The sequence below is a fragment of the Athene noctua genome, chromosome 24, assembly GCF_965140245.1.
Source record: "Athene noctua chromosome 24, bAthNoc1.hap1.1, whole genome shotgun sequence".
NCBI lineage: Eukaryota > Metazoa > Chordata > Aves > Strigiformes > Strigidae > Athene > Athene noctua.
In genome coordinates this window covers 5135950-5150659 of record NC_134060.1, presented here as the reverse complement: position 1 = coordinate 5150659, position 14710 = coordinate 5135950, and the positions used below count along the sequence as shown (strand labels likewise).

At 60.0% G+C, this 14710-nt stretch overlaps 1 protein-coding gene across 1 annotated transcript; it reads left to right on the top strand.

Moving 5' to 3' along the window:
• The first annotated feature begins 8061 nt into the window (after positions 1–8061).
• On the top strand, positions 8062–11066 carry LOC141969771 (peptide methionine sulfoxide reductase MsrA-like). The gene is made up of 6 exons (XM_074925849.1): positions 8062–8134; positions 9233–9301; positions 9436–9555; positions 10173–10277; positions 10597–10703; positions 10908–11066. The coding sequence occupies exons 1-6, from the start codon at positions 8062–8064 to the stop codon at positions 11064–11066; spliced, it is 633 nt and encodes a 210-aa protein (XP_074781950.1).
• Positions 11067–14710: the final 3644 nt, after the last annotated feature.

Sequence of the window (14710 nt, the reverse complement as noted above, 5' to 3'; positions counted from 1 at the left end):
TGCCCGCTCTGCGGCGTAGCGAGGACACGCACCCCCTCTGCACAGCAACTCGGGGGTTCACTGCTGTATTAATACCTTAAAACAGTGAGTGAAATCTGGTTTCTCCTTGGGTTTGAAGGAGGGTGGTGTGACCTGTCTCTGGGCACAGTACCAGGGCTTGGCTCCAGCACATGGGGATGTCCAGGGGTGTGGGGGAGAGGGGTGGTGCCCACCTGGCCTTGCTGCTCAGGACTTGTTCCCATTTTCTGGGTAAATTGGGGATTATCCAGCTCCTTCCAGGTGTGTGAAATGCAGACACCTGCTCGCCCCTCCCTCACCTCCCCTGGGAAAATTGCTCGAGGTCAAGAAATCAAAAATCCAGGTTTTCTTGTTTTGGCAGTTCAGAGGGAATAAAAGAGCCACAAATGAATCTAATGTCTGAGCCAGTAACAGTGCTTTAATTGTCAATACTTAATGGCTTGTTGTCAAGGAAAATTGTGCTATGTTGAAAAGATTTCGATTATTAAATTGCAGTCGGAAAACATCTGGAACCAGCCAGCTGCTGCCTCTGCTCTTCTCACCTTGAGTGGAAAATGAGCCTGGTGTGCCTCACTTGCCCATTGCACGGGGCAGAAAATGCTCATGCACCCTGTATGCACTCACCAAAAAGTCTGTAGGGTTTTTTTTTTTTTTTTGACTAGTTTTTGCTTCTGAAAAGCAAACAAACAAAACCCAGCTCCAAATAGCCCGGTCTAGGTTGGGTGAGGATCTGGGCTGCTTCCTGGGGAGGCGTGTGGGCTGGTATCAGAAGCAGTTGTGTGGCCATTTGCATTTTATTGGGATATTTTACTTGTTTTCTCTGGAAGAATTTCTGTCCTCTTTGATTGGCCTAGCTGTTCACCTCCAAGCTGCCTGAAAGTGCAAATTCCTTGCTGGTGTCCCGATGAGTTTTCAGAGGGAGTGTAAAACCTGCGTTGTGTGTAGAGCTGGAGGAAATAAGGGCAGAAACCTCGACTCGATTAAAGGCCCAAATGAAACAATTTGTCTTTTGCGAGAATCCTAGTCAGGAGTAACAACAAAAGCTGGAGAGAGGGTTTTTCTGCCGTGCCTGGCAGGTGTTTGCATGCTCAGCTTCACTGTTGGTCAGACCCAGTTTGATTCCCCTTTTGGTCTTCAAGCAACGACCGGGGAGACACATGAGAGGAACGGGAAGTTGTGATTTGAAAACCACAATACTTCAGATGCAGGTGTAGTACCTACAATTATTTTTACATAAGAAAAAAAAAACTTGATTCGCAGGTTATATGCATATCCTCTAACCTGGGATGGCCACATGCCGGTGTCATGAGCTGCTTAAATTTCCCCATGAGCTGCCCAAGGGCTAAAATACTTTTTTTTTCTTTTTCTTTTTTTTTTTTTTCCCCTTCTTTTAAAGCAAAGCAGGTGAATTGCTGGGACGTCGCACTCCTGATGCCTGTGTTCCCCACAGGATTTATGCCGCAGTGCCTTCAACCTTGGCATCACTTCCATGGAAACCAGCTGCCTCCGGGGCTGTGCGTGGGGGCAGGTGTGCAGGGACCTGAAACAGCCCTGTTTCCCCCCAAACTGGAGAGGGAAGAGGAAAAAATAGGTGGTTTTGTACATTGCTGGCTGGCTGTGCTCCTCCTTCGCTGTTTGGGAGACCTGTGGGGCTTCTGGAGGGAAACAAAAAGGATGACACCAAACTTGGGCCCAAGGTTAAATATTAGGAGGTTTTTTTAAAGGAAGAAGCCAAGTGAACGTTGCAGTGAGTAGAAACAGCCCTGGGAAAAAAGGGGAAGCTTGGATGTGGGGAAAAAAGTGAATATTTGATGAATGACTTTGAGGCAGCTGCTTCTGACCCTCCCAAGGATGCTCAGAGGGCAGGACTAGCTGAGAACTGCTTCAGTCTGAGCCTGGGCCTGTTCTAGTCTAAACGTGGACAAAAATGGGAACTTTCAGGTGCGCCTGAGGAAGCTTTGCAGACAGCGTGCGTCTGCGGCAGGATTCAGGATTCGGGCAAAGAAACCCCAACCCTTCCGTAATTACAACTGAATGCCATTTCCCTGTGAGCGTGGCACAGGTAAGAGCAAAAGGTATTTATTACTGGTGTTTCTTTGGAAAGAAAAAAAAAAAAAAAAAAAAGGCAAAATACTTGCACAGTTCCCTGAGCTGTATGGGGAAAAGGATCCCTGCCTGGTTTTCACCTGCTCTCCCTGGCTCAGAGGGAGGTGAATTCCCCCTGCCCCAAGGCCCTCGCTGGCAGGGGGAAGCGGCTGGGAAGGAAAGGGCCGGTGGGAGCCGGGGGCTGCTCACCAGCTACCACCGACAGAAAAAAACCTCTTGGCTGCTGCTCTTCCTGGGGTCGGATAAACCTGAGCTTGGCCTTTGCACAATGGGTCCATTGGGGGTTTTCCAAACTGTTTGCAAACACCCCGACCCCCTGGAAGGAAACGCAGCTCAGCTGAGCCCCACAAGGCAGCAGAATCCAGGCTGGGGGAGGGTTGGGGGGGCTGGTTGCTGTGCTGTGGCTGAGCACCCAAGGGCTGCTCTCGCTGTTTCAGCGTCCGTGGCTCTGCTGTCCGTGGCTGTGTGTGGTTGTGCACCCCTCTGCACCCCCATGCGATGCTCTCCCAGACTCTGTGAGCCGTTTTGGGGGTGCAGAGCTATCGCAAGGCCTGGGAGGCAGCTGTGCTTTCAGGGAAGGACAAGACGCTTCTAAAAGAAGCATTTTTGAATCCTTGGGGCTGGGGCAGAGGTTGGGAGCGGTAACGGAGGAGCCCGGTGCCATCGCTGCAGCCCTCCCTCCGCAGCCTCGAGTCACTGAGTGTGGTCCTGCAGGGACCCCCGAATCTGCCCAGCGGCCCTGGGGGATGAGGGGCAGGGGGCGGCGGGTCTGAGCGTCCAGCTCCTGCTTGGGTGACACCGAATGAGTGTCTGGGCTGGAGCCCGGCTCCCTCCCCCGGAGGAGGGTGGGTGCTGCACCCCCACTGCCAGAGCAGGGGCTGGAGCCTGGGGGGGCTGCAGGGACCCCTCCATGAGGCCACAGAGGCTCTGCAGGTCTGGGTGCTGGGACAGCCCCGCTGTGTGCAGCTCCTGGGGGACCTGCAGCTCTTCTGGTGCCCGTGGGTCCCTGGGAGAGGGGGAGAGACCAGCCGGGGGGTGTGATGGGCTCAGCCATGACTCCGATCCCTGCGTACGGGGCAGCACCCGTGTCCTCGGGCCACTGGAGATGAGCAGGGTGCCGGGGTGCTGAGAGCCCAGGGGAGTTACTCTTGTTCCCAGAGCCATTTTGGGGGATGTGCCATCCCCCCACAACACAGCACCAGGGCTATGTTTGTTTACAGATGAGATCCTTTATTGATGAACCGGACCCTTCCCCTCCTGGCTGCCTCGGGACAGCCCCAGCCCCACGGGTCATGTCCCACCCCAGGGGCTGTCTGGTGGGGACCCAAGCAGCAAGACACAGTCCGTCCCCCAGCCAGACCCTCTTCCAGGGGCTTGCAGGGTGTTCAACAGCCGTTGTTGGCTCCTTCATCCAGGACTTGTTTTGGTGGCTGGGAAGGAATAGAGCGTGATGCCTGGTCCTGCCCTCCCCGAGTTTCGGGTGCCGGCGGTGGGAATGAGCAGATCCGGGCTGAGAAAGGAGCACGTTGCCTGTGAGGGCGTCTGTCCCGGGGCTCGGCAGCTCCGTTGCCTTTGCTGCTCTCCAGAGGGCAGGGACTGCTCTGGGTGGTGGGGTGGTTGGGTTACGCAGGGCCCATGGGAGGACAAGGATGCAGGAAACATGGCTTCGTGCTGCCAAGGCTGCAAGTGGATCCCAGGAAAGACACGGGGCTCAGACCTCACGGCCTGGCTGCAGAGATGCTGGCAGCCACGAGCCTTGGGGGACAGCGGCAACAGCAAATCTTCAGTGATGAGACGCTGGTCCTGGGCAAAGTGCTTGGCAGGGGAGAGCAGGACACAGGGAAAAGCAGAGTCTACTTGTGCTTTGTGCAGGGAAAGCAGCAAAAAGCATCCTCTGAGGGAGCAAACATCAGCTCTGCTGCGGCCTTTGGTGATGGGCAGGTTCCTGGATTAGTCCTTGGGAAGCTGTAATCCTGAGAACCCAAAAAGCACCTTGCTGGGACAAACACGGATAAACCTGGAGCCATGGAAAAGGCCGGCTCACATGGGCCAGGGGAGTGATAAGCTCTCTCTTCCAGGAGTGGTTTATCCAGCCCTTCTGCTCCGGGGGCTGCGGTGGGTGAAACCTCCATCCAAAATGTGTCCCCCAGGAATGTGGGGCATGAACGGCCACTCTGGGCTTTGGCTCAAGGTCTGTGGGTGTATCCCAAAGGTGACTAGAAACGCTGGAGAAACAGTGGCTCAAGAGAACGCTGGGGCTGCAAAAGCATCTGGGCAAAGTTTGGCTGAAAAAACACCCTGGAGCTGTCATCATGTCTCTTCCCCCATCAGTGAGGAGCAGCCAGGTGGGAAGCTGGTGGTGCTGGCTGCGGAGGGGCTGGGTGGTGGGATGGGGGCTGATGCCTCCCCACTGCTCCCAACTCCCTGGGAGAAGGGTGTTAATGCAGCCGGGGCAGTTCTGGTTCTCCCCCCACTAACGAAGGCTCATTGAGGGGCAGTTGGGTGCTGCCTTCCTCCAAACTGTCCTCTGTCTGTGTCCCCCCTTCCCACCCCATCAGCTCCAGCACCTCTGAAGGCAGCAGCACCCGCTCCTGGAGAGGGAAAATCCAGGCTTGGGGGGTCTGTGGGTTGGAGGGGGGATTTGGAGGTGCCCCGGGCTCGTATCCCCTCTCCTGTCCTTGGCAGAGCTGGATGGGGGGCAGCTTGGGGGTCGTGGTCTGTCCTGATGATCTTGGGGGGTTCTGGGTGGCGTTAGGGGGTGGGAGCACAAACAGGGCTGCAGGGAGTTGGGGGGAGATGGGGAGGCTGAGGGGTCGGGGGGGGGCAGGAAGGCTGGGGGTACCAGCCCCCTCCCAGCCCTGCTCCTCCGTGGGGCTCCGGCAGCGCCTTCCCTTACCGGCCCGTGGCGATGGGGCGTTGCTGCTGCTCAGGCTTTTTGGCGTCTTCACACTCCTCCTTTGACGAGCACAGCCCCCCGCAGCCCAGGCTGGCCCCCCCCTTTGGCATTCACCGCGTGCCTTAATTGTGTGACATTAAATCAAGGTCCGCGGTGAACACGAAACGCTGGGGCCGATGGCTGGGGGTGCACGGCGCTGGAGGGGGGACCCTGCTCCAGCCCCAAACCCTCCTCACCCCCCCTCAGCCCCAGGGCCCCAATCACCCCCTCCCCGTGCTGGGACCAAGCTGTGCCCCCCCCCCCCCCCCCATCCCAGGGCTGGCACTGGGGGGACAAGAGTGATGGCAGATTTGGGGTCGGGGACTGCCCCCACCCCCTGTCCCTATAGAAGCCCAGATGCATCCATATCCCCCCCCCGACCCGGTGCCTGTAGGGTTACCGGAGATGCTCTGTACAATCCCTCCTTCTCCTCTGCGTAGACTCTCTCCAGGGACCCACAGCGAATGGCTGGGGGGAAAATCGGGGGGGGGGGGGGGAGCTGCACCCCCAGATCCAGCCCCATCCCACATCCTTCAGGCCCAGCTGGGAGGTGCCCGCTTGACCCCCTCTGTGCAGGGTCCGGCCCCCAGCGCCAGGGCAGCTATTTTTGAATGAGATAAAAAGCAAATCCCCCCTCTCCTCCCCCCCCCCCCCCCCCCCCAACACCGGCGCCCCCCCCCTTCTCCTCAGCTGTCCTCGCCTCCCCCGGCTTTCGTCAAGCCATCCGCACCCTCAGAGCCATGGAAACCCGGGGGAGCGTCTCTGAGCAGCTTAAACTCCCCGGCAGATCAGTCCGGGAGGGATTTGGGGGGGGCTGGGGGCTGCTTGGTTGTGGGGGGACAGGGAGGTGCTGGAATAGCAGCTAAAGTGAGGAGAATTTGGGTGCATTCAAGCGGGGCTGGGAACACTGGTCCTGGAGGGGTTGAGCAGAGGGGAGTGAAAACCGGTACAGTCTCATCTGCTCTATTTCTACAAAGCATTTTAGCATCAGAATAGTTGAAATGGCTGAAACTGCCTCAAATTCCAAACCTATGGTCCAGGCCTTCCAACCCCCCTTCAGGTCAGGATTCGGTCCCAAACAGCAGCAGGTAAAGACCAGTAGAGGCCTCACAAACTCAGCACAGGTAATGCTGCCCCCACCCCCCGGCCGGGACCTGCCCCATCCCCTCCAGGGACCGGGATGGGATGATGCAGGGGGAAGATCTTCCCCCCCCACTCCCCCCCCGAGTTCCAGCCCTGTGACCCCCCCACATCTCCCTGGGACCATCCCAAGTGCACCCCAGTGAATGCCACTTTCCACCCGAGGGGTTTTTTTGGGGGGGTGAAGGGGGGATTTTTTCAGGCTGGAGGGAGATTGGGGGGGGGGATGCATCTCCTTAGCAGGGTATCCAGGCCATTCCCGGAGTGGGAGGGGGGGTTCCTTGTGGGTCCTCAGCCCTCCCCTTCTCCCCCTCCGAGAGCCCAGGGGGGGACCCCCTCACCTCAACCCCCCCAGTGCATCACGCATCCCACCGGCAGCAGCCGCACTGAGCCCCCCGGGCTCCCCCCACCCTCCTCGCGTGTGTCCCCGTCCCGGGACCCCCCCGGGGGTCGTGCCCGGACAGCGCCGTGTCCTCTCCCCCCACCCCCCGCCGGGAGCATCCATCGATGCGTGCCCCCCCCCGCCCCATGGCCGTTACCTCGGTGCCCGCGGGGCTCCCCGGCAGGAGGAGGAGGAGGAGGCTGAAGGGCACCCGCAGGCAGAGCCCCGGGGATGGCAGCGGCTGGGGACAGGCCAGCGGCGCTGTCACCTCCCCAGGCAGAATGAGGCCACTGCCGGGCGGGGGGGTGCGTGCGTGTCTGTGTCCCGCGTGTGAGGGTGTGCGGGTGGGGTTAACCCTTCCCTGCTCGGCCCCGGCACCCGCCAGCCTGGGGAGGGGGGGGCACTGAGCCCCCGGGAAAATCCCGGCACTTACCGGGGCAGGGGGTCTGGGTGGGCTTGAAGATGGACACGGGGACACCTGCTTTGCCCCCCCACCCCACCCCCCCGGCGTCACCCCTCATCCCCTGCCTGGGGTCAGGCCAGTGACGTGGGGTGGGATGGATGGGACGGGGTGGGATGGGATGGATGGATGGGGTGGGATGGATGGGGTGGGATGGATGGGGTGGGATCTGGGGGTGCAGAGGGTCTGCAGGGACCACACATCCAGGCTGTCACCTGCCCGCATCATGGCTGGCAGTTGGGGGGTGCTGCATTTTGATATAGACTCAGATTGGGGTCAAACTCATCAGATTTGGGAAAAATCCTCATGCAGGCAGGCGGGGGATGTCCTCATGGACACCCCGCAGCGGGGATGGAGTCAGATGCAGTTCTCGGGCAGAGGGGGGGGGCAGATCAGGCCCTGCCCTGCCCTGATGAGCCCTTGGGCATCCCTGGGTGGAGGTGAGGGGCTGGGACCCCCCCACCCCGCAACCCCCTCAGCCCCAGGGTGCTGATGCTGCCCCCCCGGGGAACCAGCGTGGCCGTGGGGGCCCAGAGCCCCATTGCTGTGGGAGGTTTTGGGGGGGCTCAGCCGTGGGGTGAAGTGGGGGGGCTGGGAGGGATCAGCACCACAGGAAGGCCGGATCTGTCCCCGAGTGACCTTGGGCACCGCCGGCCTCGGGTGCGTTAACGATTGACGGGGTGACCCGACACGCAGGGACTCTGCCCCGGCCCGTGGGATCCCCCCCCACCTGTCAGGGTTCATTGCCCCGGCCCCATCCTGCCCATGGGGGTCCCACGGGGGGGATTTTCCCCCTGGGGCTGTGCACCCTGTCCCCGTGTCTCTGTGACAAAGCGAGATGTCCCCTCCCGTGCCCCCCCACGGTGACCCCACTCCTGGGGCCAGGCTCTGCCTCCCCGGCCTCCTGCACCGCTTCTCCCTCCCAGTGTTCCCAGCACCTCTCCCAGCACCCACAGCTCCCTCTTCCCAGGCCGCAGGGGCAGCGGCACTCGGCAAGACGTCCTGTCTCTTGGGGGGGCCATGCTGGGTATCGGGGTGCTCCCCAGCGCTGCTGAGGCTCTGCCGGGCAGAGCCCAGAAGCTGCCGGTGGCAGGTACTAGCACAGGCATCGGGCTGGGCTGGGCTGGGGGGGGGCTCCCTAGGGACAGGAAGAAGGGTGGCACCCTGCTGACCCCCCCCAGCACAATTCTGTGGTTTTGGGGGTGTCAGTGCTGGGGGACAGGAAAGGTCCAGGGCAGGGTGCTGGTGGGGACCCATCACTGGAGTGTTTTGATCCCAGTGCCCCCCCCCCCTCCTTTCACCATCACACAGACGTGTCTGGGGGTACTGGGGGGAGCAAGCTCCTCTGTGCCCCCCCAGGAACTCTGTAACTCCCTGGTTTGATCACAGGGACCATCCTTGGAGGGAACTTGGGGGGGACACAGAGGGTCTGGCACCCCCAGGAGGAGGAGGAGGCGGCTGAGGAGCTCAGAGGGTGTTTGTGCTTCACAAGTGTCACGAGGTGCCAGGTCTCAGCTTCCCTCTGCTGCTGGCCGGGGGGGGGGGGGTGGGGGGTGTCAGAGTGGCCGGTGCCAGCCCTGGCATTGCCCTCCTTAAACTCCCCTGGGACACCCTGTGCTGGCATGGGAAGCTGGTGCCTGGGGGGCATCCTCCCCCCCGCCGGGGGCCAGAGGAGGCAGCGGGACCCCTGTGCGCACCTGCAGTGTGTCCCCTCATCTGTGCTGGGATGAAGATGGGGGGGGGGTGTTTATTGTGGCAACCGGTGGGGTTGGTAGGAGACGGCAGCATGGGGGGAGGGATCCCCACAGCCCCCCCGCCCTTGCTACTCACCACCCCCCCCACTTCTGCCTCCCCAGCCCCAGGCAGGTTCCCCTCAGCCAGAGCATCCCCAGGGCAGGGGGACACCCCCGGGGCAGGGGGACATCCCCGCAGGGGGGGGGGGCAGCACCAGACAGAGCAGGGGGTACCAGAGCATCCCCGAGGGGGAGGTGACAGCCCCGGGGCCCCCACAGGGGCCAGGTTAGGGTCAGGGTCACCATGAGAGAACATGGGGCAGAAGCCAGGTGGGCCGAGGAGCTGGGGGGGACAGGGACAGGAAGGAGGGTCAGTGACTGCTTTGGGGGGGGGGACAGGGTAGAGATGGCTGAAGTTTGGATGGGCTGGGGGTCCTGACCCCACATTACCCCCCCAGCCACCCACGCTGTTAACGGGAACCCCACGGTCCCTCCGTTCCCAGCAGAGATGCAGACGGCAATTTTCGGTGAGTCGTTCCCCCTGTGCCAGGAAAGGGGGGGTCCCAACATCATGGGCTGCCCCTAGGACCCCCCCAGTCCAGTTGACCCCTCTCCTGAGTGAGGGCAACCAGCTGTCTGCTCCTTGCCTGTCACCCCACAGGCATGGGGTGCTTCTGGGGGGCAGAGCAGCTCTTCTGGAAGATGCCGGGGGTCTTCTCCACCCAGGTGGGCTATGCCGGAGGCTTCACCCCCAACCCCACCTACGAAGAAGTGCGCACAGGTAACGAGGCGCTTCTCCTCCCGTGCTGCGACAGGGACCCCCCCGATGTCCCCCACACCCACCGTGGGGTGATGTCCCCATCCAGCATCGTGGAGTGTCCCATAGCCCCTTGCCCCAGCCGGCGCTCCCGTGGGATGCTGTCTGCCATCCATCCGATGCTGAACCCCCCTGTCCCCCACCCCAGCCCCCCCAACCCCCCCCAGCCCCGGACAGACGCTGCCCAGCTTAGCTGGGAGACGTTTTGGGGAGGATTAGCTGTCTGCAGGAAATATCCCAGCTGCTGTCTCCAGACGGGGATTTATCCCAGTGCTGGGAGGGGGGAGCTTGAGCATCCCATCCCCACCAGGCACCGAAAAAGGATTTCTGGGGGGTCCTGGGGGGGTCCCAGGGGGTGAGCAGGTGCTGCAGCCCCTCCATATCCAGCTCCCTCTCTCCAGCCCTGCCAACACTCCTGCTTTGTACAAGTCTCACAAGTTTGTCAGGCCTCAGCTCTCAGTGGGAGGGTGTATCAGCTGATGGTGTCCCCTCCACATCCCGGGGTGGTGGGAGGCTGGGGGGCAGGAGGCCACGGTGAGGGCCTGCCCCTGGTGGCGCTGCAGGGCTGGCTCTGGCCGCAGGGCTGACGGGCCACGCCGAGGTGGTGAGGGTCATCTTCGACCCCCGGAAGATCAGCTACGAGGAACTTCTCAAGGTCTTCTGGGAGAACCACGACCCCACACAGGGTAGGGACAAGCCGCCAGGGCCAAGCAGTGGCCGCGGGTCCCCAGGCAGCCCTGGGACAGTCTGGGGGGGCTTAACCCCAAACTGGCCCCAGCTGGGGGTCCTTGGCATCTCCATCCCTTGGTGCTGGGTGCAGGGGGGGCTCACAGAGACTTCCCTCACCGACCCCTTTAACAGAACCCCACAGCCCATTCTGCAGCCACGACTTGCCCCTCCCCGTGCCTCAGTTTCCCCATCCATGGGTGAAGGAGGCGCCCACCGCACTGTGCCCAGTTGGGCCAGCGGGTGCCCCATAACCCCCTCCTGGGTGCTACCCCCCAGGCATGCGGCAGCAGGAGGACCTGGGCACCCAGTACCGCTCTGTCATCTACACGCTGGGCCCCCAGCAGCAGGCAGCTGCCCTCCACAGCAGGGCGGTGTACCAGCAGGTAGGTGGGGACACCGGGACACCCCTGGGGACACCAGGACACCACCCCTGGGGACACTGGGACACCCCTGGGAACAGCAGGACTCTCCTGGGGACACCAGCCACCTCCAGCATGGGGCAAAGCCCTACTCTGGCTATGCCAGGCCATGGGGCAGAGGCATGGGGGGGGCCATCAAGGCTCCCCACCACCGTGGGACCATCCTAGGAGCTGAGGGAGCAGCGGTGGGGCGATGTCACCACTGTCATCGAGCCGGCCGGTGACTTCTACTACGCCGAGGACCACCACCAGCAGTACCTGCACAAGGTGCCTGGGGGCTCCTGTGGCCTGAAGGGCACCGGTGTCACCTGCCTCCTCACACCCTGAGCGGCCACCTCGTGTCCCCTGGCTTGTCCCCATGTCTCCAGAACTGCAGGCAAGGTGGGGGCAGCAGCCAGGCCCAGATGTCACTGCCGGCCCCACACCCCCCAGCTCCCACACTCCCCACTGCCCCGGCAGCATTAAAGCCGTGTGCCCCCCCACCCCTGTCCTGTCCAGTCCCATGGGTGCAGCTGGGGGGCTCTTGGGGCTGGGGAGGGACCCCCATGGGCCCCGCCTGGGGGTGGTTGTGCCCGTGGCTCTGCCCCAGGGAGGGGTTGAGGGGCTGGTGGGGCAACGGGAGGGGCGGGAGGGTCTGTGGGGCTCCTGGAGCAAAACGATCTGATGGTCTGGGGGTGCGGAGGGCCCGTGGGGGTGGGTGGTCCAGGGGGGGGTCCGTGTCCGCGGGTCTGGGGGGTCCGTGTCCGCGGGGCCGGGCGGGGCCGGCGGCCGAAGGCTGCAGCTCCGAGCTCCGCCGCCAGGGGGCAGTGACGGGCCGCGGCCGCTCCCGCCCGCCAGGGGGCAGCGCGCGCCTACACGGTACCTACGGTATGTGCGGTGCGTACGGTATATACGGTATTACGGTATATACGGTATATACGGTATTATGGTATATACGGTACATTCGGTAGTATGGTATATACGGTACATACGGTATATACGGATTACGGTATATACGGTACATGCGGTATATACGGTATATACGGCATATACGTTACATACGATATTATGGTATATACGGTACATACGGTATATACGGTATTACGGTATATACGGTACATATGGTACATACGGTATATACAGTACATACAGTATATACGGTACATATGGTACATACGGTACATAGGGTACATACAGTATATACGGTACATACAGTACATACGGTACATACTGTACATACTGTACATACGGTACATAGGGTACATACGGTACATAGGGTACATACAGTATATACGGTACATACAGTATATACGGTACATACTGTACATACAGTACATACTGTACATACTGTACATACGGTACATACAGTACATAGGGTACATACAGTATATACGGTACATACTGTACATACGGTACATACGGTACATACGGTACATAGGGTACATACAGTATATACGGTACATACTGTACATACGGTACATGCGTGCGCAGCAGAAACACGGCAGGTACGGTCTGTACAGCTGTGGGTGGCACATGGGGACATGCACAGGGGCGTGCAGCACACACATACGTACACATACATACACATGCATGCATGCACAGGGCCATACAGCTCACATACATACATGTATGTGCATGCACAGGGTCATACAGCTCGTACATACACATACACGCATGACAGGGCCTGCAGCACACATGTATTATACATACACATACATACACATACATGTGTGCACAGGGGCATATGGCTTACATATGTACACACACTCATATGTACACATACATACACGTACACATATGTACACATTCACAGAATCACAGAATCTTCTAGGTTGGAAAAGACCTTGAAGATCATCCAGTCCAACCAGTAGTCATTTGTACACATACATGCACATACATACACATACAGCTCACACATGTACACATACATACACACATACATGTACACATGTGTACACATACACATACATACACATACAGCTCACACATGTACACATACATACAGATCATACACATACATACACATACAGCTCACATATGCACACATACCTACATGTACACACATACAGACGTGTACACATGCACACATGTACACATATACATATGCATACAACTCACATAGACATACATACACATCCTACACATACATACACATACAGCTCACATATGTACATATACACATACACATACACACGTATACATACACATACATACACATACACCTCACATCCGTACACATACGTACACAAACGTACACATACACCTCACATACGTACACATACACCTCACATAGGTACACATACGTACACATACGTACGCATACGTACACATACACCTCACATACGTACACATACGCACACATACGTACACATACACCTCACATACGTACACATACGCACACATACACCTCACATACGTACACATATATACACATATGTATGCATACACCTCACATATGTACACATACGTACACATACGTACGCATACAGCTCACATACGTACACATACACCTCACATAGGTACACATACGTACACATATGTACACATACGTACACACACGTACACACACACCTCACATACGTACACATCCCTGCACACGTATACACATACAGCTCACACGTACACATACATGTACATGCACATACATGCACACACCTACACGTGTGCCGGGGCCTGCGGCACGCACGGGTACCCACAGCACACGTATGTACACATGCCATGCGGGGGGCTGCCCTGGGCAGGGGGTGGGGGGACGGGGACACGGGGGCAGGAAGCTCAGCTGCCCCCCCCCCAGTTTTCCCAGTAACCCCCCGGGCTCGGCACCAAACCCTCTGTGCCCCTTTTCGGGGGGGGGTGACCCCTCTGCCCCCCCGGGTGACGAGGACATGCGTGAGGCTCACCCATCCTTCCTCTCCCCGATGGGGACCCTTTGTTTTGGGGTGCCCCCCCCCTCCGGTGGGGCCCCCCCAGGTCACCCCCCCAGGATCCAGGACCCCCCCCCCCGCACGCAGGAGCCCTGCCTGGGGCCGGGGGGGGCACCTCGGTGTCCCCAGGGAGGGTCCGCGGCTGGAAACATCCGCCGGGGATGTTTTGGGGGTGTCACCGCGTGTCCCCCCCCAGGGCAGGGGGGGGTCCCTGTCTCAGCGTCCCCAGCACGGGCAGATTTGGGGGTGTTGGGCGGATTTACCGTGAAAAGATTAACAAGAAATTAAAATAAAGCTGAAGGGCCCCCCCCCAAAAAAAAAAAAAAAAAAAAAAAAGCTGTCGAGGGTGAGTGAAAGCAGAGAAGTGAGACGCAACTTGCGGGGGGGCGCGGGGGGGTGACGGGGTACGGGGGAGCCCCTGGGTGCTTCAGGTGCCACGTGGGGGACACCCCCCCCCCCCCCCCCCCCCCCCCCCCCCCCCCCCATTCCAGGGGGGCACAACCGGGTGTCACCGTGTCCCCGTGCTACGGCGGAACATTGCGGGGGGGCTTGTCCCCAAGAACGAACGCCACGGGGACGGGAGGGGACACACACACACACACACACACACACACACACACACACACACACACACACGACACGGGGACTTTTTTTTTTTTTTTTTTTTTTTGGTAGAAAGTGAAGTTCTCCGGGTCAGCGGAGAGTGAAAAAAAAAAATAAATAAAAGCGGAGAGAAAGCGAGCGCAGGCCCTCGGCTTCCGGGCACCTGCCCCGCAGCTGCCGCCGGGCGGGACGGGGACAGCGGCCTTCGGCCTCCTCCTCCTCCTCCTGCAGGGTGGTGCCCGGAGGGGTGCGGGTGCCCCAGTGGAGGAATTCAGGAGTCGTTCTTTATTTTGACCTATAAATCCCCAGCTGCCGGAGTCAGGGGATGGGAGCAGGGGACGTGGCCCTGATGTGCCTCCCCCCCCCCCCCCTGCTGCTGCCCTGCCCGGGGGACAGAGGTGTCACCCTCCCCGGGGTTTGTCACCGAGGCTGTGGCAGGGCCGGGGTGCACCAGGGGACCCATCC

Excerpts from the sequence above, each read along its gene's own strand:
- LOC141969771 (XM_074925849.1), top strand. The coding sequence starts at position 8,062 with ATGCTGGGTATCGGGGTGCTCCCCAGCGCTGCTGAGGCTCTGCCGGGC. Across the intron at positions 8,135-9,232 it reads CCAGAAGCTGCCGGTGGCAG|CCACCCACGCTGTTAACGGG; the intron begins GTACTAGCACAG and ends TTACCCCCCCAG. Across the intron at positions 9,302-9,435 it reads GATGCAGACGGCAATTTTCG|GCATGGGGTGCTTCTGGGGG; the intron begins GTGAGTCGTTCC and ends GTCACCCCACAG.